The sequence below is a fragment of the Daktulosphaira vitifoliae genome, unplaced genomic scaffold, assembly GCF_025091365.1.
Source record: "Daktulosphaira vitifoliae isolate Bord-2020 unplaced genomic scaffold, ASM2509136v1 Scaffold_4, whole genome shotgun sequence".
Taxonomy (NCBI): Eukaryota; Metazoa; Arthropoda; class Insecta; order Hemiptera; family Phylloxeridae; genus Daktulosphaira; species Daktulosphaira vitifoliae.
Genome location: NW_026099575.1, coordinates 24359383 through 24374154, shown reverse-complemented (window position 1 = coordinate 24374154; position 14772 = coordinate 24359383). Strand labels below are relative to the sequence as shown.

Below are 14772 nucleotides of genomic sequence, written 5' to 3'. Positions count from 1 at the left end.
AAAAAAAAAAAAAAAAAACACATCTTAGTAAAACCAATACCTTCTCAGCTTCCCATCGAAGCTAAAATGCAAATAATAATTAAACCTATAAGGTAGTGAAACCCTAAAGTTATTTTCGATTTATTAAAGTCGTTAAAATTAATTCAAATCTCCTGTTATTTACTTTTATCAGAATTATTATGTCATTAATTCAATTATTAATTATATTGTTAAACTATATTATATATTCAACTTAATAAATTTTTATGTTGATTATAATCGCATGGCATGATGTTTTTTGTTAATAACTAAATGGAAATAGCAATTTCACATGGGCAAAATTTTTAATAGTTGCAAGAGAATAAATCCAAACGTTGATATTTTATTTCATACAGATTAAATTTTACATGCATAAATATTCTGTTAACTGATATCAAATTTATTCCACTTGAACTTTCATAAAAAATCTCTATCATTTGTAAAGTAATGTAATAAATAAACAAACAAATACAAAAAGTTTTTCTTCAAAATATCTTTAAAATATATATACAGAGTGATTTTTTTTATCATAACCCACTCAATTACTTGCAGAATAATAATAATTTAAACATTTTTTTTTTATTATCTTTAGTTACACATTATTCTTGAATTTTTAACTATGTAATACTTTTTAAGTTCATCCCTTATGCCTTGGAGGGGGGTCAACTTTGTTGTTTTAAATGGTAACACATATTTTTAATTTAATAAAATGTTTGAGTTTTTAATTTAATAGTAAATGGCATTTGAATTTTTAATATAACTTTATTAGCTTATTAGATATAAACATTTAAAGTTTCAAAATTTTGAGTTAATATACATGTATAATACACATGGGATTGTAAATACAGGTAGCTAATTGGATTTTTATGACATTGCTGTCTCAGTCACGGATTGTTTATTATCAATTATGATTATCAATAGATATACTTTCTGTATTGTCAGTTAGTGTATTTAGAAACTCATAACAATGTGCCTTAGTACAATTGATAATAACAATGCTGTGTAACTGCTAATATCGATGTTATAAAAAATCAATTAGCTACTTATATTTGTAATCCCTTGTGTATTATACCTGTATATTAATTCAAAAATTTGAAACTTTAAATGATTATATCTAATAAACGAATTAAGTTATATTAAAAATTCAAATGCCATTTACTATTAAATTAAAAACTCAAACATTTTATTAAATTAAAAATATGTGTTACCATTTAAAAAAACAAAGTTGACCCCCTTCCAAGGCATAAGGGATGAACTTAAAAAGTATTACATAGTTAAAAATTTAAGAATAATGTGTAACTAAAGATAATAAAAAAAAAATGTTTAAATTATTATTATTCTGCAAGTAATTGAGTGGGTTATGATAAAAAATCAAAATATATATATATTGATAATTCTCTGTAATAAATTCTTAAAATATTGTATTCTTTGACCAATAATACAATTAAAATAAATAAGTATTGTTTATACTAAATTTATTTATAATTGGCTTATACATTTTTTTAATGAATTTTTACAATTAAGTTTCCTTGACAATTAGATGTAAATGTTGATTTTATCGACATTTCAGTTCACTTCGTTTTTTCCCGTGAAAAATAAACTATCGTCTTGTGTAATTATTAAGATTTATTTAATTAGTTACTGATATGGCAAGTGAAAAAAATATTTTTGGTCAAGCAAATGAATCAAACTTACATAAGGTCATACGCAGAGTTGAAGAAATATGGAATCGTCGTTTCATGCATTCCAATTGTGTTTTAAATAATACAAATAAAGGACAAATATCAAAAAAGTCAACTAAAGATGGAAGAATTATCTGTAAACACTATTAAGATTAATAATTAAACTAACTATTTCGAATAGAGAAAAAGTTTTTTAATATAAAATATAAGAAAAATTAATAATAAGTTCTCTTATTCATATATAACAATAATTCAGTCGCTTTACTTTAATTTAACTATTTTAATATTAAAAACCTTTTTCGAAATTGATTATTTAATTAATAATTATTAAAATTATATTAAATTTGCAGCAATTATTAATAAAAATATTTATCCTATAAAAAATTCCATTATTCCAAAAAAACGCACGTATCGAAAAACGAATAAAAATGATAAAATTATTCCAGAAAAATTGGTAACTATAATTATATTAATATATTTATTCGATTTAGCTATGTTATTGGGGTTTGTCTGATTCAAAAATATAAAATAAACTATCAACCCCCTTAATATAAATGCGGTAACATAATGTTTAATATTATTCTGCTATTTTTTCTATTAGATTTTTATGGGAAATTCAATTTTTATCGAAGATAATAATATAATATTAAGTATAGTTTATTTGTTTATTTAAATATCTCTTTGGTTACCTAGAATATGATGCAGCAAAGAGAATTCGGAACACTTTTTCAGAATGAAAAATCTGAAAAATATAAAAATGAAATTTTAAATTCAACAGAAAAAAAAAATATAGCAATTTCAAAAGACAATCCGCTATTAATATCAGCTGATTTGTTAGAAAAGGTATATTTTATTATGCTTTATTTCAATAAAAAGATTTTAGGGTATACCCTAAACCATTTTTTGGACTTAAAGCAGATTTCTTAAATAAATTTATCATATAATTAAATATATTTTTATGATCCGTTAAGAGTTTTCATAAGAAAAATTTGGAACGCAAAAAATCCGAAATAAAAAAACAACTTTTTGAGATATCTTCTAATACTACTGCTCGACCAAATTTAAAAAGAAATTCATCCGAAGAAGATGAAAAAGTCATAAAAAGTATACAACTTTTAAAATATAATTCATTTTTAAAAAATATGAAGTTTTGATTTTTGAAACAAATATGTAATATTTTTAAACATAAATTATTTTAGAGCCAAAAGTTAGTTCTAATCCTTTGACCTTAAATACGCCGAATGACGTAAATTTACTTGCTCTGTCCACTATTGAAGTAATAAAAGTATCAGAGAAAGAAAAAGGTAATTAGTTATTTAATCTATTTATTTTATGTAAAATTAAATAAAAAAAAAATATTTATTAAACATAATTAATTATAATAATACGAGTTAAATTAATATAACTTCTGCAGAGGCGTGTCATTAAGGGGGTCCATTTAAACAAAAGTAATTATACGTGTTTAATTTCATATTCCAAAACCTTAAATAAACCTAACTAATTATAAACTGTTCAACAAAGTTTTTTATTAATTTTATGAAAAATGTTTAAATATGGTTACATTTGCAGAAGTTATACAAGATCAGAACACAAAATCTCTTGATCAGTATAATGCACCTTCATTTAAATCGCCCACATCATGGTATACTTCAGACACAATTAATGAGTACATTAAAATGATAGTAAAACGGTCAGAAGGTGAAGTTTATGCAGTTGTCACTGATTTTATTGTAGCGTATCTTCGAGGAGGTTATCCAGCTGTAAGAAGATGGATAAAAAAAGATATTCACACAATAAAATTACTTTTTGTGCCCATGAATGTATATGGGAGTCATTGGATATTGACAGTGGTTAATATACCTGAAAAGACTGTGACATCATATGATAGTCTTAAGTCGTATAAGGGTCCTTATCCAATGGTATTAAAAAATTTCTTAATTGAATGGGAGATGGACAAAAAAGGAAAAGCTTCTACATGGACATTACAAATAGGCGAGACATCTCGCCAAACCAATGGACATGATTGTGGGCCATTTACTGTTGAGCTGGCAGAAAAAATGTCTCGAGGAGATACAACACCAATAAATGCAAATTTTATGCCTTTTATAAGATTAAGACACAAAAATGAAATTATTGCTGGCGAGCTATTCAATTAATATTTTTATGAATGAAATTTTATTTTTGTATTTTATATCAATTTTCTTAATATTCACTATAAATTGAAATTTTTATTTGTATACCACCAAACATTTTTTTACTTTTTCTATGTTTAATTGTTGTTTTGTTATTTTATTTTAATCTTATTTTTCTTTGTAACATTTCATTTAAGAAATTCAAATTTAATATAAATTTATCTTAACTGAAATAATTTAATGTTCTTGTTATGTGAATATACAAATATTATAATATACAGTTATGGATACAATTAAGTTAAAAAGTCAGCCAATTATAAATTTTTAAATTAACAAGCGTATCTACTATCTTAACAACTTAATTTTAATTTTACTAAATGACGATTCATAAAGAATTTCATAACTTTTGTTTATTTTTTAAATACTATTTTAATTATAAAAAATTCTTTTCTGTATTTTTTATGAATGCGGTATATTGAATAGGGGTAACTAAACTTATTTGTTTATAATTCTCTAAACTGATAAACTATAAAATAAATTTAAAAATGAACTAAAAGTTCAGAATATTTCCGTTGTTGTTATATTTTTGCTAAGGGTATTTTTGTTATCTAAATGATCCAATGAAATCCAAATAATTTTTAGAAATCTCTGATAAAATGTAGATAAATACGTGTCGTCGAATCCTATCAAATTATCTTCAATTTTGTTATTTATTTAAAATACCATTTATTTTATTGTAAATAAATATAATATATTATAAAAAAAAGTTAATACCAATATATTAGACATTTTTTTAAGTCCAGACATGGAGGACACCCCTCCAAAATACGACACTGACTAGAGCCTATATTAATACTGGTAAGATACCAACTACTTAAATAATGATTAAACTATAATTGTAACATTGTATATTCATAAAAATAATAATAATAATATTATTATTTTTATGAATATGTATATATATGATTTAATTATGGGAATTGATGAGTAATTGTTTTTTTTATTTTCAGAAAAATATTTTGTTGCCTAAAGTGGCCACCATTAAAAGTTTTAGTGCATATACGAGAACAGCAATTGATTTTTGTATGATAAGAGAAATGGCCGCAAATTTTAGTTTTTGTGGGAACACTAAATATGCTTTTAATAAGCTTCAAATTTTTTAAGTACTTCGTGGTATAAACATTAAATTGTGATAAAAATGCAAATTGAATATGTTGATATATTGATAGCGCGTTAGTAAATCGAACTAAGTCTGGAAGACTAATTTTGAAACTACAAAGAAAAAATAACTTTTTAATTTATACTACATTTTTCATAGAAAAATTTATATAATAAAAATTGATCACTTGTGGCTAATTAATTAAGTAAAATTTACTTGAATGATTTTGGGGTGTCGTGTGTACAGATCACGCTATGTTGGTTAAAATGCTGTCATTGAATAAGCCATAATGTTTCAAACAATATGAATATTGTTGGTGTAAATCCCAAACAGATTTATTCCTTTTTATTGCAGTGAAAAAATACTAGTTATATCATAGTACACTAGTATTATTATTCTTTTCTAAATAGCAGTTAAAAAATCATTGGATAATAAATATAGTTTAAAAAAACTAAAAAAACACGCTTTTAAAGCACATAAATAAAGAAAAACAAGTCAATTGTTACGAACAATTAGAACCCTGTTCCTTAATTTTTGAACCCTTGTATATTCTATACAAATATATTTACTAGTTATTATATGTACTAATGTTTGTATATTTTTTAGATGCCATGTCTGGCCAAATCATAATATCTAAACACGAAATAACATTTAACAAAATAATAGATAATATTTTTAAGCATTCTGGCAATAATAAAGCATCACAACAATAAAATCATATTGTTTTTTTGTTATTCAATTACATTTCATTTTTTTGTAAATGATATTTTAAATTTATTTACTTAGATTGTTTCACAGTTTTTTTATTAATAAGTTAAAACAAAATATAGCATTTTAGGAATCAAAATAAAAACAGTAAAAAAAAACATGGCAATCTTCTGCCATCTTATTGGATGCTATTTATGTGTATTACTCTTTTTGTTGTACATATGGCAATGATTTTCTTTTATTCCATTTCATGGAAATTAAATTAAAATTACTAATTGTTTTTATAACCACAGTAATATTTTTTGTTATATCAACTATTGCAATTTCACAATTTTCTGTACCAATATTAACTATATATTCCTTATTTAAATTCTATAACACCTTAGTGATTAACTTATTATGATAAAATATTTTTATTGGATTTTTTTGATAAATATTGTACAACAATAAATCAAACTGAGTTACAATAAATAAATTGCTGACATTACTAACATCATTATTTTTATTTAAAATTATCTATTGTTATTAATTTATATTAATTATAATCAAATTGTATGCATGGATAGTTTTCTAATTATCATTTAATATAAAAAATAAACTGAATCTAAAATTCTAAGGTTAACTATTTTACTTTATATAATATATTTTATACAGATAATACATTGTGTATATAGTAATACAATATATTATTTTAAAATTATACAATTTTTGAATATTTACAAAACCTATAAATTTGATTTTAAATACCGTAACTGCTAATGAACTAATGAACGCTTAGTAAACTGTCGTATTATCTGTTTATTACTCGAATATGTTAATTATTACAGATTATTTTACTATAAATAGTTGTCTCGTCATAACTAAATAATTCCTTATAGTTATTACATTAGGTTTTTATCATTATATATTTTCAGAATAGTTTAATAGATTTACATGACTAATAGACAATGATTTACAGACTACAGAATAATAAGTATGTATTATAAAATCTAGAAGAAATCAAAAATAATTTTTCCAATATTGTATTTATTTTGTGATTTAGCAAGTGGTTTATGTTAAATTTAATGACCTTGTATAATAGTTCAAAAAGAATGAAAATATAAAATAATTGTGCGAGTTGCTTTGGGTTACTATTTATTATTTATAATAATGATGTCTCTCGATAGAAAAATATAAGATATAATAAAAAAATTGATAGAAAAATATAATGATCTTTATTTATTAACATAAGAATTATCTTAATTAATTGTCATATTGTTTAATATTAATAATGCCACAAGTACTGGTAGTAATAAATGATAGGTGGGATGGAGCACCTTATGTGTCTATTCAGAGCAGTATGGTGACTATATATACTATAATATGTATATGAATCTTTAACTTGTCCTCTGGCAAAGACGCAAATCTATGATCTAATTCTACCATTAGCTTCGTTCAAAAATTACTAATTTAATTTATATAATATATAGAATTCAGCTTATAAATTCTATATTACATTGTTAATTTAATCACAGCATCTAATATTGGTATTATGTGCAACGAATTTCATATTAAAGTAACTTATTAGTATCAAAAATACATTGTATTTTCAATATATGTAGTATATGTCACATACTATACTTGTGAAATATAATTTTTTTATTTTCAGAATTATTTTAAAAAGTAGTAGATATGCATTTGATATATTATTAAAAAATTATTGCTAGCAAAATATGTTATTGAGAATAATATATTTTCAATGAATTGTATAATTTATATTTTTAAACAGTAAATAAAATATGTCGAATTGCTGAAAAACATTAGAAAATAAATAAAATAACAAAACTCAATATAAATATAATGTAATTTTAGAAATCCTCTTATAATTTAAAAATAAAATATTATAGACTTTTGTGCTTCATTTATTAATAGTCAAAACATTCTGAAAATCTTATTCTTTACCCATTATAAAATAGCCTGTAAAAATAAAAAAAATATCTATACTTTTCATATTTAATTGGTTTTAGTTTTAATTGACTTGGTAATTTTAGAAATGACATAAGTTATAAAATAAAACTTTTAAACACTTAAAAATAAAAATTGAACAAGTAAGTGACATATATGTCACTTTCTTAATTCTTTTTTTAGTTTATATGAAAATACACTTTGAACATAGCATGAGAAAGCAAATTATTATTTTTAAATAATGTTCAGCGAAATGATAATTGGAACAAAATTTATTTGATTTTTATATATTTGTAACTCAATTTGTATATCACAAGGAATTATAATAAGTGATTAATTTATTGTTGATTACTAGATTTCTTCTAAAACAATAATAATTTTGGCAACTTTTTTTTTGTTTATTTAAACTGTATTAATTTATTGATTTATATAAGTAGTAAAATGCTATTTAAGTCTATCCTTTGTCCCTTTTAAAAGTATTAATTTAAGTTTTTTTAATAGGAACAAATATAATTAATTAGCTTATTTATTATATAGTGATTTAATTTAAAGAATGGTTGGTTTTTCGAAAACAACTTTTGGACTAGTATTTCGGAAATTATTGACATATTGATACGATATAGGGAGAGAATGAGTACGGTCGGAAAATGTATAAAGCAACATCACTCTTCACATCCAGACAATACTTTAGATTTTATTGGATGAATATAATTTTTTTTAGAATAGATACATTGATAAAAACATTGAAAAATCAATAAAAAAATTATTAATATTATAGTTTGATTAATATGTATGAATGGACGAGTGATTGTTGGGATAAGTATAGATGATATCTAACAGTAATAAACATCACCATGTGATCTAATTAAGAGAATGTATTTTCGAAAACAACTTTTGGATTAGTATTTCGGAATTTATTAACACTTATATGCTTAGGTAGGAGGAGTATGACTGAGAAATGTCTAGTAATAACAATAACATAACTCGTATCTCGCCTCCAGTGTACATTTAAAAATATAAAATACTTACAAAATATTAGTTGAAAAGTGTGTATCAACTAGTTAATTTTTTAGCTGGACCATTTTTTATCATTTAATTTATTCAAATATGTATATCATTATTAAAATAAANATCATAGTAAAATTAATACCTTCTCAGCTTCGCATCGAAGCTAAAAAATTATTAATACTTTAGGAGATAATGTGATTATCAATTAGTGATAAACAATAAATTAATCACCTGTATACAGAGTGGAAGAGATCTAACTGACAATACTTTTGATCTAATTATCATTTCTCTATTATTTTTTAATATATTGCTCAGATACAGCTCATACTGGTGTGTACTTCCAACGTATACTTCACTCGTTCTACATACCCACCCTATGTAATAAAATGTTTCTATCTCAAAAAAATATTTATCCTAAAATTTTGACTGATATATTAATAATTTTTGAAAGAAAAATGCTAAAATATATTGTTTTTGAATTTTGATATGTGTTTATTTATTTATGTATGTAGATTCTTTATCTGAACAATCTATAAAATATACTATTATATATATATATATATATTATTGTCAATATATAATTGATAGAATCATACGTTGATGTAACAAAATCAACGAATACACAAATATTATTGATAGAAATTTAACTAATATATATCTACCAAAGTAATTTTTTTATTAAAACGCTCTCAATTATTTACAGAATAATAATAATTTAAACATTTTTTTTTTAGTTACACATTATTCTTAAATTATTAACTATGTAATACTTTTTAAGTTCATCCCTTATGCCTGGTAAGGGTGTTAACTTTGTTTTTTGAAATGGGAACACATATTTTTAATTTATTAAAATTAATTTTTCATTTAATAGTAAATGACATTTGAATTTTTAGTATAACTTTATTTGTTTATTAGATATAAAGATTTACAGTTTCAATTTTTTGAATTAATATATATGTGTAATACACAAGGGATTAAAAATAAAAGTATCAAATTAGATTTTTATGACGTTGATATTTGGAGGTACACAGCATTTATTATCAATGGTAGTAAGGCACATGGTTATGAGTTTATAAATACACTAACTGACAATACAGAAAGTATATCTATGGACAGTCATAATTGACAATAAACACTCCAGAACTGTGACAGCGATGTCATAAAAAACCAATTAGCTACTTGTACTTGTTGAAATTTTGAAAAATTTGAAACTTAAAATGTTTTTAAATTATTACTCTTGAAGATAAGGGTTTAAGAATTAGTAGGAGTAAGACAGAGTATATTGTGTACGAGATCGATAAAGGAGAACACGAGGTAGGTGAAATGAGGACATCACGGACAATAAGCAAGGTCGTGATAGGAAGGGTGAAAAGTTTTAAATATTTAGCATCAGTTGTGCAAAAGAACAGTGGTATTGATGAGGATGTAAGACACAGTATTAAGTGCGGGTAGTTGAAGTGGAGAGAAATGTCTGGTGTGTTATGCAATAAAAGAATTTCATTGAAACTTAAAGGTAAGTTCTATAAAACTGTATTGCAACAATATATAATGTATTGTTCAGAGTGTTGGGCGATTGACAAGAGAATAGAGCAGAGAATGAGTGTAGCAAAGATGAGAATGCTTAAATGGATAAGTGGAGTGACGAGTGAAGATAGGATAAGAGACAAACATATAAGAAAAAGTATTGGTGCAGCGTTAATTATGATTAAGATGAGAGAAAATAGACTTAGATGGTTTGATCGTGATATGAGAGGAGAGGAATCGGTACCTGTAAGAACTGTTATTGAAATGTATGTTGAAGGAAGAAGAGATAGAATAAGACCAAAAAAGAGAAGATGGATGGAAATTATTGAATGCGACATGAGGAAAGCTGTTGTGAGTTTAGATGAAGTGGGAGATCGTATCAAGTGGAAGTTTAGGATAAGGGAGGTCGACCCCAAGTAGTTGGCATAAAGCTTAGGATAAAGAAGTAGAAGTAGTTACATTTTAAAATATCAATAATTATAATAATTTAAATGGGCTTATTTAGCATGTTTATGCAGGAAACGATGAAAAATATATATATTAAAAAAGTATTATTATAGCGTACCTTCTTTATTCCTTTGGACAATGTTACATTTTAATTCCTCCGAAAACATGTCGTTAAATGAGAATACTTTTAATGTCTGAGAAAAATATAAAAATAACCAATATTCGTTTTTTAAACTTTCTGTAAGAGATTTAATAGTAATAATTTTGTTATTCAATTGAGATAAAATTTCGTCGCACTCGTACTTTTCATACGTATCAGGATTATCCACTTTAATGTCAAATTTTATTAGATTTAATTTCATAGTATTAGCACATCTCCAATAAAGTTGTTTCAAATATCCTGATTTAAATTTATAAATATTTTGAGACCTTACTAATTCTACTATTCCCAGTAATAGTACATTAGTGGCTTCCAAGTGATTTACAACGCTATTTGGTAAATCAATTTTACATATTAATTGATCAATTACATTTCTTAAAAATAAACCTGTATTACTTATTATATCTTTATGAAGAATAACTCTAGAAATTACTTCAGTTTCATAAGTATAAACACCAAAAATTATTTTTTTCAATACAAGTGCAAATTTAGCAACGCAGACATAATATGGATAAACTGTTGCAGCTACTATTTGACGTTGGAATGATTCTACACAGTCAACATCAAATGTGTGTTTAATCATGTCAAACAATACTGCCATGTTTGGATATTTTCCGTTTTCCAGTTTTTCATTAATTCGAACTTCAATTATTTCATTTAATTTATCTCTTTTACTTACATCAAATAAACTGGAAAACAACATTTCAATAGGATGATAGGAAATATTTTTCATTATTTCATCTTCGAATTGTATTTTAAAAAAAGCTCTTAAATTAGATTCAGTGTCTTGAACTTTATTCATTGTTTGTTCAATGTTATTTTCCATGAATATAGTTTTAATAGTTTCACTATTAGGTAAAATATCATTAATAATCTCAATGAAATAATTTCCCCTTATAAATTGATGGTTTCGAATGAAAATATTGGAAAAATTTATTAGATTACCTTCATAACATGCATCTAAAACGTTTTGTTTTAGTTGTGCAATTAAATTTGGATAAATTTTCTTAAATTCATCTATAAAAATTTCATGATCACTTAATTCTCTAGTTTGATATGTTACATTTTGATATGTTTGCAATAGTAAGGTATTGGAAAGATTATTCAAGTAAAAATTTGTAAACAATAATCCTTGCGAGTTTTTGAATGCATTTGTAGACCATGACTTGATTGTTTTTTCTATTTCATTTCTTTTTACACGATGTTCATCTTCTATTTGTTGAAGCATTGCTACTACAATTGGGCCCAAGAATTGAAGACCACTAGCGAATTTTTCGATTAAAACATGGCTGGGTGTATTTACTGATACAATTTTGTTGAAATATATAACTTTTGTGTTCAAATTATATAATATATACTTATTATAATAGCAATCGAGATATATTTCACTCGAAATTATACTATAGAAACATGATAGTATTAGAAAAATAAATACTAAAAATTTACTTATCATTTTAATAGTTCAAAAAAAAAAAATTATTTCAAATACGATAATACATATTTGAATAACAAAAAATTCATATAATTCTTTTTATATATCATATTAATTCCCAAAAATGTGTATTTTATAATTTAACAAAATAGTAATAAATAAGTCAATAAATCATTGTTTCTTTAAATATGATGTTAGTTATAATTATATTGTTCACCACGCAAATTATTATATAGTTTTTATATTATACATACAGTGTTCGAAATTTAGTAAAACACTCATTTTCTCGTGAACTATTGAAAAAATTTTATTTTTGTAAAAAAAAAAATATTTGGTTCAATAAACTGCAGTAATATCTATATAATCTTTTTCACTGAAGAGATCAAAATCCATAAATTTAGATTTTTCTTTTGAAAACACCTATTAGCTTCGATGCGAAGCTGAGAAGGTATTGGTTTTACTATGATGTGTTTTTTTTTTTTTTTTTTGTGTCTGTTACCACTTTTTCTCAGCTCTCACCGAACGGATTTCTTTCAACGATACGTCAAAAGATCACAAATCGTATCTAGTCAAAGACATTACCCTTCAAAATTGAAAAAATTTCCCTCGTTCCCCGTAAATGGGGGAAACCTCCAAAAAAATTTAAAAATCGCTAATTTTCGAAATTTTTTCAATTTTTTTTACTAAAAACTGCCGTAACTTTTTCAAAAATTAACGTATCAATATAATTTTTTTTTATATAGATGCTTGATGTCTTTACCTATCATTTGGTATATTTTTTTTGTAAATCTGACACTTAACCTGCCCACAGGGGGGGATTTAAAATGACAACTTTTTCACAACAAATTTACTTTTTCAACATAACTTTTGAAAATGTTCCGGAAGGTCTGACACTTTTATATATATCTTAAATTAAAGCTAATGTAATATACTTTAATTTGAAAAAAAAAAATTTGACCTCTGGACTTGTCTTCACGGTGAAAATGGCTACTGAATGCTATTTTCGTGTGAAAATTCTCGATTTTATTATTTATATTATATTTAACTTTATAATGCTATAACTTATTGAAAAGTTTATGGATCCACACAATTTTTTTTATGAGAAATAATATATTTTAATAAACCCTTTTTCATTCGACATACTTTATCTTAATCGAGATATTAATAAGGAACCAGCAGATCAAGTAGCTTTTGGAATAAAACACCAATTTTTTTAAAATTAAACACTATCTAAAGATTTGCATCGAAGCGTTTATTTTTGATAGTGATTTTAATCACTGTCAGATATCATTTACTTGATCCAACTATGCCTCGTCACCACTGTGCCGCAACCCCCCTGTGCTGGGTTTTTAACTTTATAATGCTATAACTTATTGAAAAGTATATGGATCAACACAATTTTTTTATGAGAAATAATATTTTTTAATAATCCCTTTTTCATTCAGGATATTAATAAGAAAATAGCAGATCATGTAGATTTTGGAATAATCCACTTATTTTTTAAAATTTAACACTATCTAAACATTTGCATCGAAGCGTTTTTTTTTAACTCGATTGTATGATAAAAAAAAATTGAAAAAAATTTTAATCATATCAGTTTTTTTATCTCATCAACCATTTATGTTTAAAGATTGCTTAAAGTAAAATTTATCATTAGTTTGGTATTATAATGCCAGTGACGCAAATAATATGTTTCGACAGCCCATTAATTATTTATTATGATAGTTATCAAGAGAATTTTTGTTTACTTAACATTCTATTCTGCTATTTTATTTGTCATACATTATTCAATAAAAATTGATAAATGTGACAGATTATAAATAAATATAGTTTAAAAAGACTAAAAACACACGCTTTTAAAGCACATCGAACTAAAAAGTAAAAATTATTTTTAAAATAAACTTAAAACAATAATGAACGAGAAATACTAGTATTATTGTGAAAACAGCGTCGGACGCTTAATATACAAAAAATATGGTACAAAGCACCCACGCTTTTTTACACATTAATACTAGTATTTTTCGTTCATTATTCTTTTAAGCTTATTTTAAAAATTATTTTAGCTTCGATGCGAAGCTGAGAAGGTATTGGTTTTACTAAGATGTGTTTTTTTTTTTGTGTCTGTTACCACTTTTTCTCAGCTCTCACCGAACCGATTTCTTTCAATGATACGTCAAAAGATCACAAATCGTATCTAGTCGAAGACATTACCCTTAAAAATTGAAAAAAATTCCCTCGNCGTCAAAAGATCACAAATCGTATCTAGTCGAAGACATTACCCTTAAAAATTGAAAAAAATTCCCTCGTTCCCCGTAAAAGGGGGAAACCTCCAAAAAAATTACAAATTTAAAAATCGCTAATTTTCGAAATTTTTTCAATTTTTTTTACTTAAAAGTGCCATAACTTTTTCAAAAATGAACATATCAATATAATTCTTTTTTATATAGATGCATAATATCATTACCTTTCATTTTTTACAGTTTTCTGAAAGATGAAGGACAAAGACAAAAATGAAAAAAAGAAATATATCTTCCTCCAGAAATAATTGAAAAAACAGG

At 24.1% G+C, this 14772-nt stretch overlaps 2 protein-coding genes across 6 annotated transcripts in view; one reads left to right on the top strand and one right to left on the bottom strand.

Annotated features, from left to right (window-relative positions):
* Positions 1-4235, top strand: part of LOC126905200 (sentrin-specific protease 1-like) — a 16407-nt gene extending 12172 nt beyond the window's left edge. The window contains exons 2-7 of one of the 3 annotated variants that reach the window (XM_050684705.1): positions 1657-1836; positions 2051-2154; positions 2394-2543; positions 2672-2804; positions 2900-3004; positions 3270-4235. In XM_050684705.1, the coding sequence (XP_050540662.1) occupies positions 1665-1836; positions 2051-2154; positions 2394-2543; positions 2672-2804; positions 2900-3004; positions 3270-3856 (1251 nt within the window). In that variant the 5' untranslated portion in view covers positions 1657-1664 and the 3' untranslated portion in view covers positions 3857-4235. Of the gene's footprint in view, positions 1-1649; positions 1837-2050; positions 2155-2393; positions 2544-2671; positions 2805-2899; positions 3005-3269 lie in introns of those variants that run through there. The other 2 variants (XM_050684704.1, XM_050684706.1) reach the window with 2 other exon arrangements.
* LOC126905197 (uncharacterized) overlaps positions 1-12270 on the bottom strand; it is a 19798-nt gene extending 7528 nt beyond the window's left edge. The window contains exons 1-2 of one of the 3 annotated variants that reach the window (XM_050684695.1): positions 10741-12270; positions 7427-7655 (exon numbers count right to left, since the gene is read on the bottom strand). In XM_050684695.1, the coding sequence (XP_050540652.1) occupies positions 7630-7655; positions 10741-12235 (1521 nt within the window). In that variant the 5' untranslated portion in view covers positions 12236-12270 and the 3' untranslated portion in view covers positions 7427-7629. Of the gene's footprint in view, positions 1-7426; positions 7656-10740 lie in introns of those variants that run through there. The other 2 variants (XM_050684697.1, XM_050684696.1) reach the window with 2 other exon arrangements.
* Positions 12271-14772: the final 2502 nt, after the last annotated feature.